Consider the following 22,598-nt stretch of genomic DNA (forward strand, 5'->3'; position numbering starts at 1 on the left):
ATATTAAAATCACAAAATAATTCAAAACACTACAAACATTTACAAATGAATATTATATGTAAGAAAGAAATAATAATTAATTTGATGAACATCATATTACACCTTGAGTAAAATAAACAAATACTGAACAACAATTATTTAAAATATATATTTGATGTACTTGATGGAAAAAAATATGTTGCAATAAATATTGTTAAATTATATAAATCACATATTTTATTTTTTAAAAATATTTAAGTCATTCGATATTTATTGAAATTTATTAAGACATTTTAAGGTAATTAATATTTTTTTTGATATTTAAAAACTGAAGTATTTTATATTTATAATATTAGGTACATTATATTGCATATTTTTCGGCATATATTTATATACATTTTTTTCTCCTATTTATTTTCATTAGTTATTTACAACTAAACATAATTTTTCGTAAAATTTTTCGCATAAATTGTAGAACACATATTTGTAAATTCCAATGATAAATTATTATATTCATCGTACTTCACAAATTTATTATTTATAAATCATTAATATACAATCATATTGTATAACGCCCGTTAACAAAAAAAAAAAATTATTTTTTTATCTCAAACATTAAAAATATATTATATATATGTGATGAGAATATTTTAAGAAAACAAAATTATTCTGCATTTTAGTAAAATTCATATTATCTTATTCATCAATCTCATATAAATCTGAATTAATATTATATTATTATTGTAATTATAATGTAAATTTATCTTATTATGCATTTACAAATTACAGCCAACAAAAACATCAGTTTTGTCCATTAAATGATGAATAACAAAATATATTACTAACAAAAATTAGGCGATTACATCAGTTATAATTTTATTTTGTATTTTAAACCTATATACGCATTATGCAGAAACATCCAAGTTGCTAATAGCTTGGCTGTAAAACATATAACTGATTAGATACGGAGTGCACATCAAGACACTATTATGTAACCACCATCCTGGGCGTCGTCAGCTATAATAAAAAAGATACGTTGTGCACATGTTTTTTGCCGATAATTTTCTATCTGTTTCAATACATTTTTGAATTTTGTTAAATTATAATAACTGTAATACTGCTGCAAGTTATAAAACAGCTGTGCATCAAGAAAACATGTTTTAACTATTTTTGTAAAAAAACTTATACCAAGATTTAACCAATTTATCATGTTATATCATCCTTTTTTAATTGTTCGCCCAAACATTGAAACCACCCATCAGTTATGTTATATAACTCGATGATAGTTTACGTGTTCTAAAACTACATCCGAAATCAGCATACAATTTTTCAATGACGTCATTCCGTGAGCCGGATATTTGTATATACCTACATCTCAATTATATTATTGTTAACTTTGTTCATTCATACTTGTAGCTAATATATAATTCACGATTAGAATATAGTACAAATGCTATAAAATTTCAGTTCCACGTGACCCTGTTCCATTTCTATCTGATGCTCCTTCTCACTGATTCTCTATCCAAAAATCCTTTAATATTTATTTTAATATTTCCTCTATTCCTCTATCTTGTAAATAGTATTTTATCTGATTCAAAATAACCATTGATTATTGTTATCAAATGTATTCACATGATCCATGATATTATTGTGTGGATTATATGGACAAGCATTAAAAAACTTATAAAAAGAAAATTGTTGAAAAAGTTTACTAAATGCTTATGAAAATTTTAATTGTTGTAATCATATTATTACACCTTATAAACTATTTCATGATTTTAAATTTTATAACATTTTAAAAAAATCATGTGATTAGTCAATATTTTTATTTCTAATTAAATTTGTTTTTAATGAAATGAAATTATGTTTTAAAAGTAGAAATGAAAGGATGCATTCGAAAATCGCACACTTTATCGGTCATTGTATAACAAAATACTTCAAACTTATAGTGGTTAAAACTGCACACTATTTATAGTGCTAAGTAATTAATAAGATAAGATTATAAGATATACTACAATAATCATGCTAACACGTTTTAATATTTCGATTTTTAATTTAAGAGTAATTGTTTAAATGGCAGGAAGAATTTTTAATCGACGGAGATCGTATGAATTTTTGAAAAATGTCGGTAATTTTTCTACATTTTAGAATACTCGTACATGCATTATTATTTTTTTTTTTTTTTGAATAAATTATAAATTATTTAGTATACCTAACCTAAGTAAGTATAACCTTTTTGGGGTCGAAATCAAAAGTGCGGTTTTGACCTACTAAATATGTGCGGTTTTATTCTGTATTTTATCAAAAGTATGCGGTTTTAGGAGTCAACGAAATTAATATAGTTATATTGCTTAATTCAAGAATCGGACAAATATTGATTTTTTCAAAAACAGATTAATCCTAACAGTCTGAAGAAAACACTTATATTATTTTTTGTTTATTTAATTATTTATTTATTTATTTATTATTTTTTTTTTTTTTATTATTAAATTTTATAAAAACGCATAATACTTTTTTATACATATTATTGTATTATATAAAAATGTAGACATAAAAACGTAATAAATACAGTTTATTATTATAACTGATTATTAGCTATTTAATGAAGTAAATTATTTATTTATCAATTATATACAAATCGTTGAAGTACTTTAACTATTATCATTTAAAATAAAGGCCGATCTTAATAACAATAATTAACTGACTAACTACATTACAAACCAATTTCATTATATTATGTATACAAAAATATTATGATTTTCGATAATACTAAAAAAAAAATTACTAGCATTTATTGAACTATAGTTTCTAATTTGATTAAACAGAATTAATTTTATTAATTCGTTTTCCAGATTTTTTTATAAATGTAATACATTTTTGTTTTATTTAGGTCATTTATTTATGTATAATGCTATTCGAAAAATAATAAATTATAAACATTTTGTAGTAAACATATTTTTTTAAATTTTTTAATCCCTAATGAAATACATTTTTAATTTATTAACTATTTTAAATTTATTAGTACTTGTATGATGTGTATGTACAATATTGATTTTACATAATGAAAATCTACTTTTTATAAATATTTTTGTGGATGTTTTAGTATTAAACCGAATTCTAAAACAAATTTTAATTTAAGCTATAAATATCATATAAATTAAAATATGAATACGTAGTAAATGTTGTGATACACAATAGTTAAGTTATAATTTATAAATAATATAAATGGTTCAATTAAATTTTAAACCAGTGGAGTGGATATAACTTTAGAGGGAGGGTGGCGTAGTATATGTTTACAGATATTAGCAGAGTTTGAGACATGATGTATTTAAAACATTTAAATATATTTTAATATTTATTTATTCATATATACTAAAAAGCACTTAAATATGTAATTTAATTTTTTTTTATTTTTTTATTGACCAACTAAAGATATCTTCTATATTTGGCTGCTTCAGAATTGGGTACCGAATTTAAAATTACTACACTAGTTGGGTCCCAAATTATTTTAGGTACTACACTAGTTGGGTCCCGAATTTTTATAGGTACTACACTAGTTGGGTCCCTGATTCTTATAGGTATACACTAGTTCCTGAGTATTTTTTGGTAAGTACTATAATATACTAACATTTTCTTTCCCATTTTAACAGACTTAGGACTGTCTATGATCTATTTATATTACTAGTATGGTTAAAAAAAATTTTATAGTTTTTTTTTTTAAGTTTTTTAGTTTTTTTTTCGTTAATTTTTATTTATATTATATAATGATTTTAACATATATAACAATATTTTTTCATTTACCTACATGGCTGTAATTATATTATATAATATGTATTTTTACACTTGATTTTTAATTTTTTTATATTTTTACCAACACAATTCTAATAATTTATATTTTAATTGAAAAGAAACTGAAAACAAAAAAAAAACTATAAAAAACATTTTTAAGCATACCAGTGGTCTAAATAGATTATATACAGTTCTAAGTCTGTTAAAATGGAAAGGAAAATGTTAGTATAATATAGTACTTACCAAAGAGTATTCAGGAACTTGTGTAATACCTAAAATAATTCAAGATCCAACTAGTGTAATACCTATAAAAATCCGGGACTCAACTAGTGTAGTACCTATAAAAATCCGTGACCCAACTCGTGTAGCGGCGAAACCCATTTGCGCCCGAACCCATTTATCGTAGCCCATTTGCGCTCCAAATCATAGCCCATATGCACCCGATTCAGATCCGGTGAAAATCGTACAACGTTACCATTTATTGAGAATATTGGCGTGTAACTATATCTAAAATAATATTTGATCGTTTCCCAAGCTAATCGAAACCAATATCCAAATTGATAAAGATAATAATATTTTGTCGTTGTTGTGCTAATCGAAATTGTAAAATCCCAATCGATAACGATTATATTATATAAAAATTATCCGTCAATTACATCAGTACATGAATAGTGAGTATATACTACTATAATAAAATGGAATTTTATAAAACTGTTTCAAGTAAACAAAAACTTTGTTTAATTTTTCGTTATTTTAAATATCACGTGAGTAGAACCCTGGTTTTCGGAGATATGAGTTGGCTTTGTGTAAAAAAAACCTGTAGTGCGTATGTCAAAACCAATAGTTCAAAAATGAAGTTAACCAAAATTAAAGACAATCATTATTTCGTATGGCTTAGATAAATATTACATTCAATTCACAGTTTAACATAAATAACCCACTGTGCAAAAAGTTGTAATATTTATGTTTTATAAACTTTGCAGTTAACTTAAAACGTTAAAAATGATTGTATAAATTACGTAAATTTTACATAATATAAACTGCAAATGTCCGCGAAAATTGACTTGCTAATAATGTTATATTTATATAAATATAACAAATTAGTAAATGTCAATTTTATATTAAATTTATGTTTCATCAATCATCAAATTATTATTATGATAATTATTATGATAAAGATACAATTAAAAGATATTGCCTTTTACAAATTTATCATTCAAACAGGTACATACAAATAAATAAATAATTTTTTTTTTTTTAAAACAATATTTTCATTAAAAAAAATACAATAAAAAAAAAAAAACTAATTGACATGATCTTTAACAACATTATTTTTTTTTTACAAATTAATCAATCGACAACATTTTTTGATATATATTTTTTTAAAAAAAATTACGTACACATTTTCGTTTAACATTGTTGTATTATCACCTAACACCTAATTTAATTTAATTATTATTATAAGCATAAAATTAATATATTGTCAGCAAACGCACACCACCTTCACGAAATGCTGACCAGATAGATTGCAGTAGAATAAAACGCCTCCCCGTAAGACGTGATGTCGTTCGTTCTACTGCAATCGATGTGAAGGACGGAACGCAGCCCGTTTTACGAGCAAAGTAGTCGGTTATTCTTTTTTTTTTTTTTTTTTTTTTTTGAATTAATAAATATTTTTTGTTTCATCGTTTTTAATTAAAAGGTTTTAAGTATAATTATTAAAGGTGTTCGTATTAATTTTTTTACTTTACGTACTTATGCGAATATATGAGAATTTGGTACATTTACAAAAAGGGTATTAAAACTATATTGTATTTTAAACCTCAATTCAGTGCTAAATCTTATTCTTTGTCACTTAATGAAGTAGTCGTCCGGGCCAATTATAAAGGTTTTTCTTTACGTGCTTGTTTGACGGTTAGAGTGTCCAACAACTGACAGATACCCTTTTTTTTGTGTTGCTATACGTCAAGTCTTTGCGTGGCGTATACGACAAACACTTTTTTTTTAACCCCCTTTTTTTAATAATAAAAATTAATAATTTAATTTTTTTATGAATTATACATTCAATACATTTTTTTTTTTTTTTTTTTATTATAAATATTGGTATGGTTTATTGTTACGTTTGTTTTACACCATTCTGCCTTCTTGCCTTACTCTCTGGTTGTGAAATACGTTTCTGTTAATGTTTGATGTGCACTGTGCTTTGATTTATTTTATTAATAAATAAATGATTACAGAACCTACTATTACGGAAATTACGTATAACCCATATTGGTGTAGTGCAGTGTTTGCAATGGAAAAATCGTCATTCGATTGTTTCTCAATATCGTTTAACAACGAATCTAAATAGTTAGAGACGCGTAGTCTCTTGTACATTTTTTAAATTCGGTGTCTTGAGTTTCGAAAATATAGGGGAGTGATTTAAAGTTGTCAATTTTTTAATTTTTTCTATATTTCCTATAGGCTGATAAGATTAATTTTCGGGTAAAAATCTGTAAGAATAATATGGTTAATTTCATTTGTTGAGTATAAAATTGCTATAGTTGTATATAGGATGCAATCGAGAGGTACTGTTATAATACCCACCCCTTGAAAAATGTGTATTGATGTTAATATCGGGTATATTAACGTTGTTTGCATAGCATTAGCTATCCAATAAAGATATTTATTTTTTGAATGCATTTTTTTTAAATTAATATTATTGTAGTACACATGTCGTACTTCACATTGTTCGGGTAGTTTTGTTATATTGAGTGAATCAAAAAGTTGGATTTCACACAAGGGGAATGTTTTTAAATGTATTGCACTATTTAACAAGAGATATTTCATGTATGGTAAAGAAATGGTATTAACCATATCCCAATCAGATAACCTGATAAATTTTTGTTTATCATTTGAAATGGCAATATATAGTTGTATAAAAATAAATTGTGCTTGTGTAATTTCAATTGGCATTGGCCACAATCGGTATAAAATGTATTCGTCTCGATTGCATAGTGGAAAATTTAAAGAGTATATTAATTGTGAGTTCAAAAATGTTGTAAGTATTTTTGTTAATTTTAGAAATTCATTAATTGAATCTTTTTCAAAAATATCCACTGGAAGGGACTGTATCTGAGTCAGTGTTTTTTTTTACAGTAATTAAATGTTCTTTCAATCATATATTATTTAATATTACCGGGTGGAGTACATTTTGTTGTACTAATATTAATGTAATACATTTTGTTGTACTAATATTAATGTGTCAATCATTTCCTCGGTTTCAAAAGAAAACTCAGAAATTAACCAATTTTAAAAGAAACTCTATTAGTTCTTGTTTTATTCTACCTCCAGTAGTTCATTATTTTTTTGCGTAACTCTAGCCAATAAGTTGTTATACTGATTTTATAAGTTTATGAAGGATTGTGACAGTATAGAGAAGATGTTAGATATTTGATTTACCTACTGCTGACTGTACCAATTTCACCTGGGATTTCATTAATGATAATGTTTCTTTATTTTTTTTTTTTTTTTTCATTTTTACTAATAGATTGTTTTAATTGTTTATATCCACTATTTCTCACCGTACCAAAGGCCCATTCTTCAAATTATCCTACCGCGTTAATAAGTCCTTTTTTAACTCTGGTTCCTCCTTGTATTGTATTTAAGTTATTAAATCTTGTTGTAAGCTCTGTCTATGCGTTATAAAAGATTGGTTGAAACATATAGCAAATAACCGATATATTTTGGTTTTTAATACGGCATACATCAATATTATGTTTGAATAACATATTTATTTGATCGTGTTTTTCAAAGTATACCGATATATTAACGTGTACAATCAATTCAAAAATTGCTGAGTATACATTTAGTTTAGAAATTGGTTCATAGTATAGGCCGGATCCGTTTAGTTTTTTGTTAATAAAACCCTTGTTTTGTTCCACGTATATTCTGTAAAATCACTTGTTAAATAACAATAATGCTAACAATACTTGGCCACAACCCATTTTTTATTTATTAGTATCGTATTGTTAACAATAATTATCCGATATACTGACCTGGCTTTTGTTTGAATAATTATATATATATATATATATATATATATATATTCTTTATACTTTACCACTAGTGTTTTTCGTCCTTTTCACGGTTTTCTTATTGACTGTGTATATATCTTGAGGTCTTGAGTCACACCCACACACACACACCTATACATATACATACACATACACATCATACATACACATACATACATATATATAAATACACATACATATATATATATATATATATTTTTTTTTTTACTTGTAGTTTACATTTTGTAATTTTGATACTGACTCAAAAAATTAAAAACAAATTAAATATAAACTGTTTCCACTTCATTAATATTGCTTAACAATATTAATGAGTTTGATTTGGTTTTGGTACATGTTTATAATCTTGTGCCAGTTGGCCATTTTTTTATTATTTCTATTAAATAAGTATCGTCCGAAATTTTTTGAATTATTGTAAAGGGTCCCTTATACCTATACATTATTTTTATTATTATTAGTATTATTTTTAATTGGTGTCTTAATTAAAATTTTTTCTCCTGGCATAAATATAGCATTACTTTTATGTTGATCATAATATGTTTTGTTCATATTAAATTTTTTTTCAAATATTTTTGGGAATTAATTTCTTACTTTGTTAATTTTTTTAAATTCTATTAAAATGTCAGGTTGAATGTTTGCTTCTATAATATTAAAAAAAAAAAAATGATTTTGGATTATATCCATGGAGTAGGTAAAATGGTGTGAATCCCGTTGTTTAATTTTTCGAGGAGTTATACCTGAATAAGACATATTTTATCATTTGAGACCACGTTTTATCTTTATCTTGGAAAAAATGACTTATCATATCTATTAAAGTCCCATTAAATTTTTTTGTTTGCCCCTGACTCTGTGGTCTATAGGCTATTGAAAAGGTGTTTTTTATTCCTAATGAGGTTAGTAGGTCATTAACTAATTTACTTGTAAAGTGTAGACCTCTATCTGAATGTACGTACTTCCGAAATTGCTCCATATAATGAGATAATACCTAATAAAAATTTTACGGTCGTTTTCCCGTCAGTTTTTTGTAAGCTTTTGCTATCGAGTATTTTGTAGTTGCACAAGTTCCTACCAAAATATAGACACAACCATTACTACTAGGACTAATGGGTCCTATATAATCAATTGTAAATATTTCAAATCGCCAACCTAGAATTGTAGGTGCCTTTTGCATCAATCCATATGTTGGGATTTTATCAGCCTTTCATTTTTGACAACTTAGACATGATAAAACATATTTTCGAATATCTTTATACATAGTGGGCCAAAAATATCTCGATTATTTTTTTATAGGTTTTATCTATTCCTAAATGACCTGCAAACGGATGGTCATGAAAGTTGAATAAAATGTCTTTAATAAGTTTTTCAGGAATTGCTATTAAATTTATTTTTTGTTCGTTGAATCCGTTTTATATAATCCTGTTTATATATTAAAATATTTTCTTGGTTTAAAAAATAATTTTTCGCTTTCCTAATCCAAATATTATCTGAAATTTCCGGATTTTGTAGCGCCTGTATTATTTAATTTCTGGATTAATTTTGGATCATTAGTTTGTTCAATTTGTAAATTAATTGATTGAATGTGTGAAATTGCTAATTCACTATCCTTTTGTAACTCTTGTTCTGAAATAGGAGGGTCGTTAACTGAATTTCTGTAGAGTGCATCGCACACTTAATTTAATAATCATTTTCGGTATATTATAGTAAAATCGAATTCTATTATTTTACATTTTAATCGTTGGATTCTAACCGATAAACTTTTAATATTATCCAAATATTTAAGTGGGGCATGATCAGTCCATATTTCTATTTTTACTCCGTAAACGTAAGGCCTAAATTTTTCTAGGGAATAAACAATTGCCAATAATTCTGATTCCATAGCACTATATTTTTCTTCTGTTGCATTTAATCTACGAGAAATAAATGAAATTGGGTGCCACTGTTCATCTAAATCAGATTTTTGAAGTAAAGTGCCCGCTATACCTATTTTGCTCGCATCTGTCCATATTACAATTGGCAGAAGTGGATTAAAATGAACCAAGAGAGGTGGATTTGTAAGTCCTTCTTTTAGTTTTTCGAACGCATATTGGTGTATTTCGGTCCATTTGACCAGTGATTTTTTTGTAAGATATTGTCCTCGGGTTAAATTTGTTATTGGAGCTACTAATTCTGCGAACTTTGGAATAAATTTTCTAAAAAAATTGCACATCCCCAAAAAACTTCTAGTTTGTTTAATGGTTTTTGGCCTCGGAAAATTTTTTATTGCATCCAATCCAGCCGGGTTTGGTTTAATACCTTCTCTACTCACTATGTGTCCCAATATTTTTAGTTCGAAATAACCAAATTTACATTTCGATGTTTTTAACTTAAATCCTGTCTCTCTAATTCGAATTAGTAATTTTTCCAATGTTGTTAGTAAATCATTAAAATTCTTAGCATAATTAATTATATCATCCACATAGTTTATGGTCCCCAAATATTGTATCCCTACAAGAGCTTTAGTTACTGCTTTTGAAAATTGACGAGGAGAATTTTCATATCCAAATGGAAATCGTATCCATTCATATAAACCTCCAGGAGTAATAAATACTAGTTTGTGCCTATTGATTTTTCCTAACCGAATATTTAAAAAACCCTGTTGCATATCCATTATATTAAAATATTTTGCCCCTTCTAAACAATCGAAAATTGTTTGCATATGCGTAATTGGAAAGTTTTAGTGTGGTACCTGTTTATTTAATTGTCTATAATCTATTATTAACCTTTTTGTTCCGTCTGTTTTTTTTACTAAAAATGCTGGGCTGGCGTAAAAAGAATTAGATGGAACAATTAATCCTGCCTGTAATAATTCATCAACCTGTCTTTGAAGTTCAGTTTGTTCAATAAGTGATAATCTTAAGGCGGTAGGCTAATAGGGTCATCTGTTATGGTAAGGACTGGTACAACATGATCATCCAAGATCCATAGGACTTAGTACAAAACAATCATAATATATTTCTAACACTCTTTTTAATTGGTATTGTTGATATTCTGGTAATTCGTTATTTATATCAAAATGTATTTTATTTTTATTCAAATTATATGTCGTGTGCATTTTATTTACTATTTTCATATTATTACTACCTGAATTAATTTTTTTATTCGACTTATTTAATTTAAAAGAGTCATCATTTTTTGGAGTATACTCCTCTTCGTTTTTCACAATATTTGTATATGTCTGAGGTATGCATAAATGGTTATATGGTTCATTGTTCTTTTTTGTTGAGGCATGATTTTTTTATTGAGTTTTATAATTTGGTCATTTCCGTTTACATTTTGGGGTAAGCGATAAATTTATATTTTTATTGGAGAGTTTTGAAACACAATTTTAATTAAAGCAAAAACAAGACACCAATCTTTTTTGTCTAGTCCAGTACATATTTTTGGTAAAGCTAATAGATTTATATTATTTTTCTCATAGAATTGTTTATATTTTTCAACGTTTTAAAAATATTTAAAAATGACGGTTTATTATAATATTTATTTTTCGTAATCATGCAAATTATCCATCTGTCATTGATTTTTAAATAAGCGACTTTTGTAATTTGATTATTTTGTTTTTTTAAAATACTACTTGCTGGAATATGTTTTTGAATTTCAATGCGATTGCATCCCCTTACTCATATATAAACATTGACTTACACAGTGTCCAATTGCATAATTCGTTGTAAAAATATCGCCTATGAGTTCTTCATAATTATCTACCACTAATTGCGTGTGAGCATAATTTATTATAAGAAATTTATCAAAATCTACCGGTGACTATCTGATTTATTATTTTTAAAATATTTTCATGATTTATTTCCATTTTTCTAACATCAAAATTTAAATCTATAGTTTTTTTATTATAATCAACGATATTTCTATTTATTTTGTTACTATTAATATTAGTTAAACAAGATTTATTATTTTTTGTGTTGTTAATTTCAGTTATATTTGTTTTAACAAAATTTGGTTGAGATGGAAATTCATAGCATATACAGCTATTATGTATACGTATTTTAGAATCTTTATTATTGTTAAAAATTCCTGGGCGCCAATGATTTTGTTCGTGGAAAATACAAACAACTGGTCCATTTGATTTCCAATATATTAGTGCCGAATTTATTACTTCATTTTCTCTATGATCTTCATGTATGATAATTAAATTTTTATTCAAAGTATTACAAATAAAAGCGACATCTTCATCTGTTAAATAATACCCGGTTTGACAATTTTGAATATTTATTATTTTTAAAATATCTATTGTAAATAGTGAATATCCCAAATTATTTTAACATACTGCCAGAGCGTGTGCTCCAAAATCACCATCGCCTGGTACTTGTGGTCCTTTTTCACATTGCCTCAATAATCTATTTATACTTCTTGTTTCGCAAGTTTTATTTTCATGTATATTCAGTTTATTTATATTTGATGACGTTAAAGATTCCTTTCTCAATTTTTTACTATTAGATGTTTTAATTTTTTGAGTATTACCATTTGATCAGTTTTAAAAATTTCTCTTTGATTTTTTTGTTTAAACGTTATACTTTTATTGTCTAAATTTATTATAGTTTTTAATATCTTTAATAAATCCATTCCCACTAATATTGGCGAACACAAATTCTCAACTATTATACATTCGTGTTTTATTTCTATATTCCCGATTTTTATATCGACTAACGATTTTCCTATTATATTTAATTTGTCATTATTAGCAGTTCCTATATTTAAATTATTTTCAATCGGTATTATTTTATCTAATCGAAAATAATCATTATTTAATACTGTTACATCCGCGCCAGTATCTGCCACAAGTTGAACTTCTTTATTATTTAATTTTCCTGATATTTGAATTTGACTATTTTTTAATTTAATCATATTTGGTGATGGCGTAACTTTATTATTTTTGATATTATTACTATCGATTGTATTTAAATTAATTGGTTCATAACTAGGTATTTTAATTATATTAGGAACACTCCTAGTAACGTGTTCCTTTATAAGTTTTTTTGTGCATTACAAGCCACACTCGTATGACCCGCTGTGCCACACTTATAACAAATAATATCGGTATTCCTTGAAAACTTATTTCTCGGATTAAAATCGCGATTATAATTATTTTTATTATTTAGTCTATTTTTAACCGAATTATCATAAATATTATTATTCTTATATCTGTCATAATTATTATTATAATTACCTTGAAATTTTTGATTTTTATAATTATAATTATCATTAAATATTTGGCGGTTGTTAAAATGTTTATTATTATTAAAATTGTTATTACTATGAAATCTTTGATTATTATTATACAGACGTCTATTATTATACCTTTCGTTATAATTGTTTTCATTAAAATCATAATTATTATTACTCGATTTATTAAAATTATTATTATTATTCCTGTTATTAAATCACCCAGCATCATTTCTCCTATTATTTATATCCAATTGTCCCATACTTAATTTTTGTAAGTGATTTTTTAGTACATCTCTTTCCTTTTCTAACCTTTCAGTGTCTTTATTGCCTTTATCATCTTTTGATCTGATTAATATTGATAACTCGTACTTTCTCAGGTTATTTTCTATATTATCTATGGTTGAGTTGTCTAAAATTTCGATTTTTTCATACACCTCATTCGTTAGACCATTTAAAAATTTTTCTCAAATATCTTCCTCTTTCATACCTACATCTATTCTATTACATAGCTCACTTATATCTATAACAAATTTACTTAATTTCTCACCTTCCTTTAATTTTTTTTGTTTTAATTGTGCTAGTAACAGTATTTTATTTCCTATGGTGGTAAATTTTTCTTTTATTTGTTTTTTTGCATCGTGCCATGTAATTTTAGGATTTTTTGTTTTAATAATTTTAAAAAAATTTTCTGCTGTAGACTTTAAATAAATTGGTAACAAAATAATCTTTTCACGGTCGCCCCACTCATTTATAATAGCAGCCAATTCATAATTATCAAAAAATGATTCTACATCTTGATCTAAATCGTCTGAAAATGGCTGTGGCCGATGTAATATTTTAAATGACATTTTTGATTCTATATTACACTTGTTTTTATTAATTATTAATTTAGGATTTCTTTCCTATGCTTAGAGTATCTACGTTATCCGGTTCGATGTTTTCTACAAATGTTAGGTTCACCAAATTATCTCCACTATTATTTAAATTAATTGGGAAACTATCGTCTGTAAATGTTAAATTTGTCTCGTTAAGGCTATCATCAAGGTCTTGATTGTTTCTAAAACTTTTTATTGCTGTTTTTGCTAGATTTTTTAACTATACAATTGTTGATGTAATTTCACTATGTATGTTACAAAATTTTAGGAAACCCACTAATTCAGTTTTATCCGATGAATTTATCCACGCTACAGTTCTATGAGAAATTATAAATTCGAATTTATTTTCCACTGGTAATTGGTTGAATTCTTCTTTTTCTAAACTTTCTACCACATATAAGGTACACAGTGTGAATTTTTGTACAAGTTTAGCAGAAAATGGTAACTTTCCAAACCTTGAATTTGAAAAAAAATTTCCTAGATCGACCTATTCGATTAGTCGTAACAGACTTATTAAATTTTCTTCATTTATTTCGGGACCAAAATTTGCCTCTAAGTTAAATTAATTTTATTTACTTTTGTAATTTGATTATTTGTATTACGTTTAATATAAAATGTATTATCCATTTAGTATCATTATTTATTGAAGTATTAATTATTTTTACTCGCAAGGACAAAAAAAAATTACATTACCCTATTCTTAATAACTATATTTTTTATTCTTTAATTGCTTACTCTATAATTATCAATACAACAATTATATAAATGTAATAAATTAAATCTATTAATCTCAATGCTGTTTTTTTGGTAATAAAAAAATTATAAATTCACACTATTTCCCTACACTATTATCTTCAATACTTAAATCTCATAAATTCTCACCAAACAACTCTCTAAACTTCTATAAATTTAATTTTTATTAAAAGTACACTTATATAAAACAAGTTAACAACTACTATTTAATAAAAATCTAAACGAATCTCAAATATTTGTAATTCCATGGTTACGGCTCCTCCACCAATATGTAACGTGGTCAGGATGACCAGTTAATTATATGATATTCATGGAAGGTTTTCTAATCCTTGTGAATATATTATACTGTAGCTCGAGAACATAAAGAATAGATCTTAATATTACAAATAAATGTAGATTGATTTAGTTTAGTTATTATTATTTAATATACATATATAAATATGACTTACGGACTATGGACTACATCAAGACAATATGGAGTTCAGCTACATCGGAAGAACGTCGTGGCAGAACTGCCGCGACTTAATGTAATGTATACTCAGCAATATCTATATTACATGAGTAGACATTAATAATATGTAACAATCGTTACAATAGTTATCTATAAAAAGTATCAATATTTAATATTGTATTCAGTAATAGTGTGCGATATTAATATGTAACAGAGACAGGGGCACAATTTTAATGAAAAAACTGAGGGTGCTGAAACCCTTTTATCTTTTTCATGTTACTTAATGGTTATGGATACCGACAACCCATACAATTCAACAGTTACTAAAATATTTGGTAAATATTTGAATATTTCTAAATTTAAATTGTTCACTTTTATTTTATATTTTTATTGCGCGTACAACGAATTACCCGTCTGTAAACACAAATGTTTCATCACATGATCACATTTAGATTCTGAGTAAAGCGATTCGGCAGACTTGGGCAGTATTCCGAATACAATATTCGGAATACTGTATTCAGAATACTTTTTAAGTATTTCAAATACTTTTTAAATACTTTTTTAGAAAATATTCAATAAAGTATTTTGAATACTTAAAACGAATATTCTGAATACTGTATTCGAATACCGTTAAATCATCTCTTTTTTAAATGATTTTATTACTTCTCCATCGTATCTTGTATAAGCTAATATCAGGTATTTATTATTGTTGTAAACCATAAACTATAACAATTATGTAACATAAAAATACAATAAAATAACATATATTTAGCCTACAATTTCAAATATTTCTATTATTTTTATAGTATGAAAACTAGAAGTATTTTAAAAGTCTCGTATTCGGAATACTTTTGAAGTATTCTAAATAATGCATTCGAAATACAATTTGTATAAAGTATTTGAATACATATTCGGAATACTATTTTTTTGTAATTATTCGAGTATTTATTCTAAATACTTTTAAAATGTATTTTACCCAAGCCTGCGATTCGGTAAGAATATTATGGTAATATAATGTTTGTATTTTATTTTTTTAACACTTTTTCGGATATAAATACTGGTCCAAAAGTTTTTTCTAGGAACTTTTTAGATTTTAAATTGGCATGTGGTGGTACTTTAGATAGGTCATTTTTATAATATTTTTAAATCTTAAAAGTTTTTCCAAGCGTGAGGAAAAAACTGTCCTGAAACAGTAAAAATACGCTGTAAATAAGACTTTCACTTTTCAGATTTTAGTTATTTAGTTATAATTCCAAATGTAACGTGGCTAGAAATTTGAAACTCTTTCTCTATAGCTAAAATATTTTTTATCGTATTTGATAAAATTTTCAAAAAACGCATTTAACTTAATTATAGAACTTTAAAAATACCTAATTTTTTGAAAGTCTTTATGTAATAAAATTTTTATTTTTGGATATTAAGTGAAAATGTATTATCCACTTAACTCATATACGAGTATTTACTTACTTACCGATATTGAAAAAATTTTAAAAAATCATTAGTCTGAAATTTATTTCATAAGCGTAAATTTTTATACCTACGATTTTTACGGAATTTACTGTTTTTACATCAATTTTTAACATTAAATGTTTATTAAAAAAATTTGGTCCATCCAATCATAATGAAACTTTGAATAATAAATATTTGGTTAAAATATAAATCATTTTCTTCTTCATACAGTAAAATATTAAACAGGTTGAGAAAAAAAGAAGCTACCGACAATTAAACTAAAAATGGTAAAATATACTTATAAATCGTTGATTTTTATATTGAACCTTTGCTCAGAACCATTTTGATAAAGAAATAACTTATTGTTTCTTTAAAACTTAGTATATTTACAACTAGGCTTGCTATTCGTCCCAGTGTCCCGGCCGATCATTCAGATTATCCCAGTTAGTAGAAGCTGACAGAAAATAACATTTAATATTATTTATTAATGAAACATAGAATAATAGAGTGCATTATATAATTATACTAGCTGACACGACAAACGTTATATTGTCATATAAATTATTTTTAATGCATATTTTGCTAGAAAAAAATAACTTATTTAATATAGGAGTGTAAGGATGTGGTATATAAGTGGAAGAGGTAAGTGCTGTGAACGGTGACAAAATATAAAAATAATAAAACATCAAACATTTATTTTTTAATAATTTATTAATATTGATCCTTTAAAAATGATATATATATATATATATCAATCCCATAATACAATAGAGTGTACAATATATTTTGTTATCCCATCTTTCGCCAACACAAACAAACTGGATGGTTCGAGAGCACGTCACGTATAATTTTCGGTGTGAAAAACATGATGTGCTCAAATATAAACCACAGAAAGACATCGATTGGCCTTGAGACTTATTGATAGTCATTGCAAATTCCAATCTAATTGGAAATTAAAGGCGTTTAAATGGTATTGGCACATCTGTGGGTATAATAGGGATTCGCGGTAATAATATATTTTCACCTCGGAATTTTTCATTTAAAATAATGGCTTCGATAACATTTTTCATTATTTTTTTAATGACTAATCGTGTGCCGTTGCACAACCGTGGTGGGTTCAAATTATGAAGCAAAATAACCGGAAATCCAACCTTCAGTTGTAAATTATGCGGTGGCATGTCTAGTAAATCCAATAAGTTTAAAAACTCTGTTGGATAATTTATAGCTTCAGTAGCATCGCAAACTGTATTAATAGATTTCTATGACACCAAGTCTCCTGGTAACAAATGTTGTATCTTGAGATTTAATTCATTGACGTCCACATTTCTTGTTGCTAAAATTGCTCTTTCTGCCAGCCACTCATGATTTGTGTATTTTCTGTGTACATTGGGAAATAACTGGTCAATGAGAGCATCTTGTGAATCAATGATTGTGCAGAAATTGGTCGGTAATTGTATGAATCCCGTTTCATCTGTAATAACTTTCCCATCACCGATATCTGACAATTGTTTTGAGAATCTTCCACACGAAGCTATTTTTCATTGAAAATATCAAGTAATTATCATCGTTCGCTCTTTATCTTTACATACACGTCGACCATTAATTGTTGACAAAGCTCATGACATCGTAGAATAACGTTGTCCTGATCGCATCTAATCATCAACCGATATGCATAATAATCCTTCAAACTTATATTCTTGTTTATTTTGGCACCTGTTGCAGGATTTTGTTGTTTAATATTTATGCAATTATCTGTCATTTAATACCAAAAATAAAATGAATAGCTTTTAAATAGTTTTTAATAGTTTTTTAATAGTATCATTTAATAATTAATTTTCAATTGCGCAATTATCGACCGGGTCAAAAATTATTAAATTAAACTACAAATTATTAAACAATAGCACTTAGGAATATAATAAATAGATAAAGACTTATTCGCAGACCTACCAAATGTATAGATAGTTGCCCATGGAAAAAACATGGATTTTTCAAGTCCAAGCCACAAATGTAAACTGTTTATTCTTAAGACTTGTTTATGGTCATTGCGAATACCAAATGAATAGGAAATTAAAGTCTTTTAATTGGTATAGGAGATTTTCATGGTATCATGGGAATACGTGGAAACTACACAACAACTACACAACTCATTTAAACTTCCCAGTCAAAATAGTTGCTTCAAGAACATTTCCGGCGATTCTTTTGATTACCAAACGTGTACCGTTGCATAATCTAGGTGGATACAAATTACGCAAAAGAATAACTGGTGAACCAATCTTCAATCGAAGATTTTGTGGTGGCATTCCTGGTATATCCAGAGAATTTAAAAATTCAGTAGGAAAATTTACTGTTTCGTTTTCATCGACAGTAGTGTCGATTGATTTAAAAGATATCAAATTACCTGGCAATAACTGTTGTATCTGAAAGTTAATTTTGTCAACGTCATCATTTTTTGCTACTAAAATAGCACGTTGTCTAAGCCAATTTTGATTCAAGTAATTATTCAGTATATCCAGGAAGACACTCTCAATTAGTTCATTTTTTTGTCTGCACTACATTGCAAAAATTGTCTAGCAATTTGATGCATTGTGTATTTGGATGCAGTTCTATTTTACCATTTCCAATATCCAGCAATTGCTCAGAAAATATTTTTGCCAATGGATCATTTTGCAATTGTACTCGCATGTTTATGGTCAATTGAAGTATTTCGACATTTCGCCATAAAAACGATTGTTTTAAACATGCTTTCACCTCATCGGCATAAGTAGAGCGAAGAATGCTGGCAATGTCTATCGGAAATCGCCAGACAGTAGTAGGACAGCACCACCAAAAAGTTTATCGTTGTCGTTCAAATCTTGCATCGTTTTATGTAATGCTTCAATGTTTATGAACCATGGTACATTCATCCCAGACTATGATTGAACTCCTTCGCAACACTGAAACCATTCCGCTCGTTTTTTTAATGTTACACATTGCATTTAGTTTGTTATGAATGTCTAATGGCAGCTTGAATGCTAAATGTGCCGCTCGTCCACCATCTAACAAAGTGGCAGCAACGCCTAATGAAGCAACTGCCAATGCATTTTCTATTACGACCGTATCTTTGCAAGGATCAACGATATTAAAAATGTCTTTCCGATTCCACCTGGCGCGTCCAAGAAAAAAAAGCCACCTTCTTCAGCATCAACAGTTAGAATAATCCGATTATAAATTATTTTTTGTTCAGCCGTCAGTAATGGTTCATTATTCTTAATAACTATAGCTAAGTCAACCTCGTTGAACTGTTTTTCTCGTTGTAAATCACTGTTAACTAAGTCAATGGCTGGGCGAACAGGTGATGGCATACTATAATGATTAAGTGGCAAATTAGAAATTAAAATACATAAATCCTCGGTCAAAATTAGTGCTTCATTATACATCTGTTGTGTGAAATCCATATTTGAATACTGGTTTGTTTGTTTAAATCGGTGCAGTACGTCTTCAGTCATATAGTTTTTAAATTTTCCCACAGAGTTAATGATTCGGCTGGGTTACATGTCGTCAAAATAATTGCAAACAGTTTTCACAATTATTCCATAGCAAAAATATTGAGGGCCTTCATCGAGATAAAAACTCTCCTAGCTAAAATATCTAGTATCGTTATTCATATCTACACGCCGCCGACGATAAAACACACACAATAGAAAAATGTCAGGTTACAGGTAGCTATTTAGATACTATCACGGTCGGTCGCAGGAATACCCGAAATACACCATGCAATTACACATAAGTATGTAAATGTATAAAAAAGTTAATGTATTAAAAAATATATTAAAAAATTTGAGATGAAAACTATCCTATCTTTTAAATTGGACCAAATTACACAGGTGTAAAAAATTTCATCATGATCAGTCCATTAGTTTCGGAGTTCATTCCGGACAAACACTGTGACACGAGATTTTATGTATGAGATACTGCAATAATCATGCTAACAAGTTTTAATATTTCGATTTTTAATTAAATTGTCTTATTTTAGCACTTATTTAAATGGTGGAAAGAATTTTTAATCGACGGAGATCGTATAAAGTTTTTTAAAAAAATGTTGGTAATAGAATTCAGCCAATCACACTTTGAAAATTTTACAATCCACATTTTTAAATTTTTTTACATTTTAGAATACTTGTATATGCATTTTTTTTTTTTTTTTTTTTTTTTGTTTGAATACACTTTTATACAATTTTCATTTTAGAATACTAGTGCCTATATAATTTTTTTTTTTTGTTTGATTAAATTATAAACTATAAAGTGTACCTAACCTAGATAAGTATAACTTTTTTGGGGTCGAAATCAAAAGTGTGCGGTTTTTGGATACAACAATTTTAAAAATTGTGCGGTTTTGGCTGCATCCGAGTTGCGGTCAGAGACGATTTTTGAGATAAGGACATATAACAGTTGCGGTCATTCGAATTGTAAGTAATATCCTAGTTGCGATCATATACCTATTACTTATCTGTAAAGTTTATATATAAAATAAATAATATTGTATAGTCCAATAGTATATATAACTTTTGTTGGGGGGGGGGGGCGATCAGTTACAAACGAATTATTATGGAAGGAAAATTCCTTTAACCAAAGTACTTGCGCATTTAAATAATAAATAATAATATAAATATATATACCATATATACTAGATATATATTTTGAGTTACCGCAACTAGTATGTAACCTTTTTGTTGGGTGACCGCAACTAGTACGTAATTTTGATTATGACCGCAACTAGTATACACCGGCGGTTTTAACTTACCAAAAAAGTGCGGTTTTGTTCTGTATTTTATCAAAAGTGTGCGGTTTTAGGAATCAACAAATCAAAAATTTTACGACAATCTATACACCAATGTTTATATTATTGAAATGTATTTAATAATTATTGTACATAGACTCAATAGTATTATAAAAATAAATTTGTGTTGCTGTTATATTAATATGCCCCAAAGTCTGTAGCAACTAATCCTGATCCCGGGGCAAACTGACACAATATTTCTATTTCAAGTTATGACTTTTGAATCAAATCAAGTTAGACATTAAGAAAAAAATTAAGTACCTACTATTATCTAGCATAAATATTTGTTAATTAATATAATCAAATTTGATAACTGATACAGCAAAATTTTGACTGTGGAAAAAAATCATAAGAAGTGTGTCAAATAGACCCAAGCTTTCCTAATACGAGTATAAGTCAAATCAAAATTAAACTGTTATTTTGAGTTTAAACTTTTTAGTTCTTTTGCATTTTTATAACATCTCTTACATTATGTAAACATTTTAAGAGTTAAGAACAACTTTTGATGATTGAAAAATCTTTTACAAAATAAAAATTTTAAATTTTTTATGAGGACCAACGTTTATAAATTTGACGAACAAAATTTTGATTTTATTATACATAGTTCATTGATCTTTTGGTATAATTGAACTGAATTTATATTCTTAAATAATAATTTTTCATAAAAAATATAATTTGTAGCAATGTTATTTGTTATTTACATATCGAGATTTTTTGTAGTCATAAAAACGTTTTTTTTAAATATATAATTTATTATTAAAATGATAGACTGACAAAAAAAAAATATTAAAAAAAAAGTTTAAAATTTTAATAAAATGCCAATATAAAATATCAACTAATACATTTTTCAATAATAACAATGTATTTCCAACTTCTACCATTCATTCTATTATTTATTTCATCAATTTCCCCGGCTACCTAATTTATTTGTATTCATAAATATTTTTATTTATTTTTATTTTACCTTATTTTTAAAAAATATTGCTGACTAGGTACTTGAATTCTATGTATAATTAATTTAATTGCATTACTGTAATGTTTACGACAATAGCAAATGAAATTAAAAAATTAAAAACCCATGTATTTTATAATAAAATAAAAATATTGTTTTTTTTTATTTTTTTATAACATTTACTATTAAAATTATTACTTACTTATTTAACACTCCAATTTTTGTGAATAAATTTAAAAAAAGT

General features: G+C 26.4%; 2 protein-coding genes across 2 annotated transcripts; both read right to left on the bottom strand.

Moving 5' to 3' along the window:
- Positions 1–10,554: 10,554 nt before the first annotated feature.
- LOC112685571 lies at positions 10,555–13,906 on the bottom strand. The gene is made up of 4 exons (XM_025557504.1): positions 13,792–13,906; positions 13,278–13,467; positions 12,160–12,322; positions 10,555–10,746 (listed from the first exon to the last, which is right to left on the bottom strand). The coding sequence occupies exons 1-4, from the start codon at positions 13,904–13,906 to the stop codon at positions 10,555–10,557; spliced, it is 660 nt and encodes a 219-aa protein (XP_025413289.1).
- A 4,824-nt stretch (positions 13,907–18,730) lies between these two features.
- On the bottom strand, positions 18,731–19,249 carry LOC112685572. The gene is made up of 2 exons (XM_025557505.1): positions 19,199–19,249; positions 18,731–19,135 (listed from the first exon to the last, which is right to left on the bottom strand). Exons 1-2 carry the CDS (start codon positions 19,247–19,249, stop codon positions 18,731–18,733), a joined length of 456 nt encoding a protein of 151 aa, XP_025413290.1.
- Between the last annotated feature and the right edge of the window lie 3,349 nt (positions 19,250–22,598).

Source organism: Sipha flava, unplaced genomic scaffold, assembly GCF_003268045.1.
Source record: "Sipha flava isolate LNK unplaced genomic scaffold, YSA_version1 282_pilon_pilon, whole genome shotgun sequence".
NCBI lineage: Eukaryota > Metazoa > Arthropoda > Insecta > Hemiptera > Aphididae > Sipha > Sipha flava.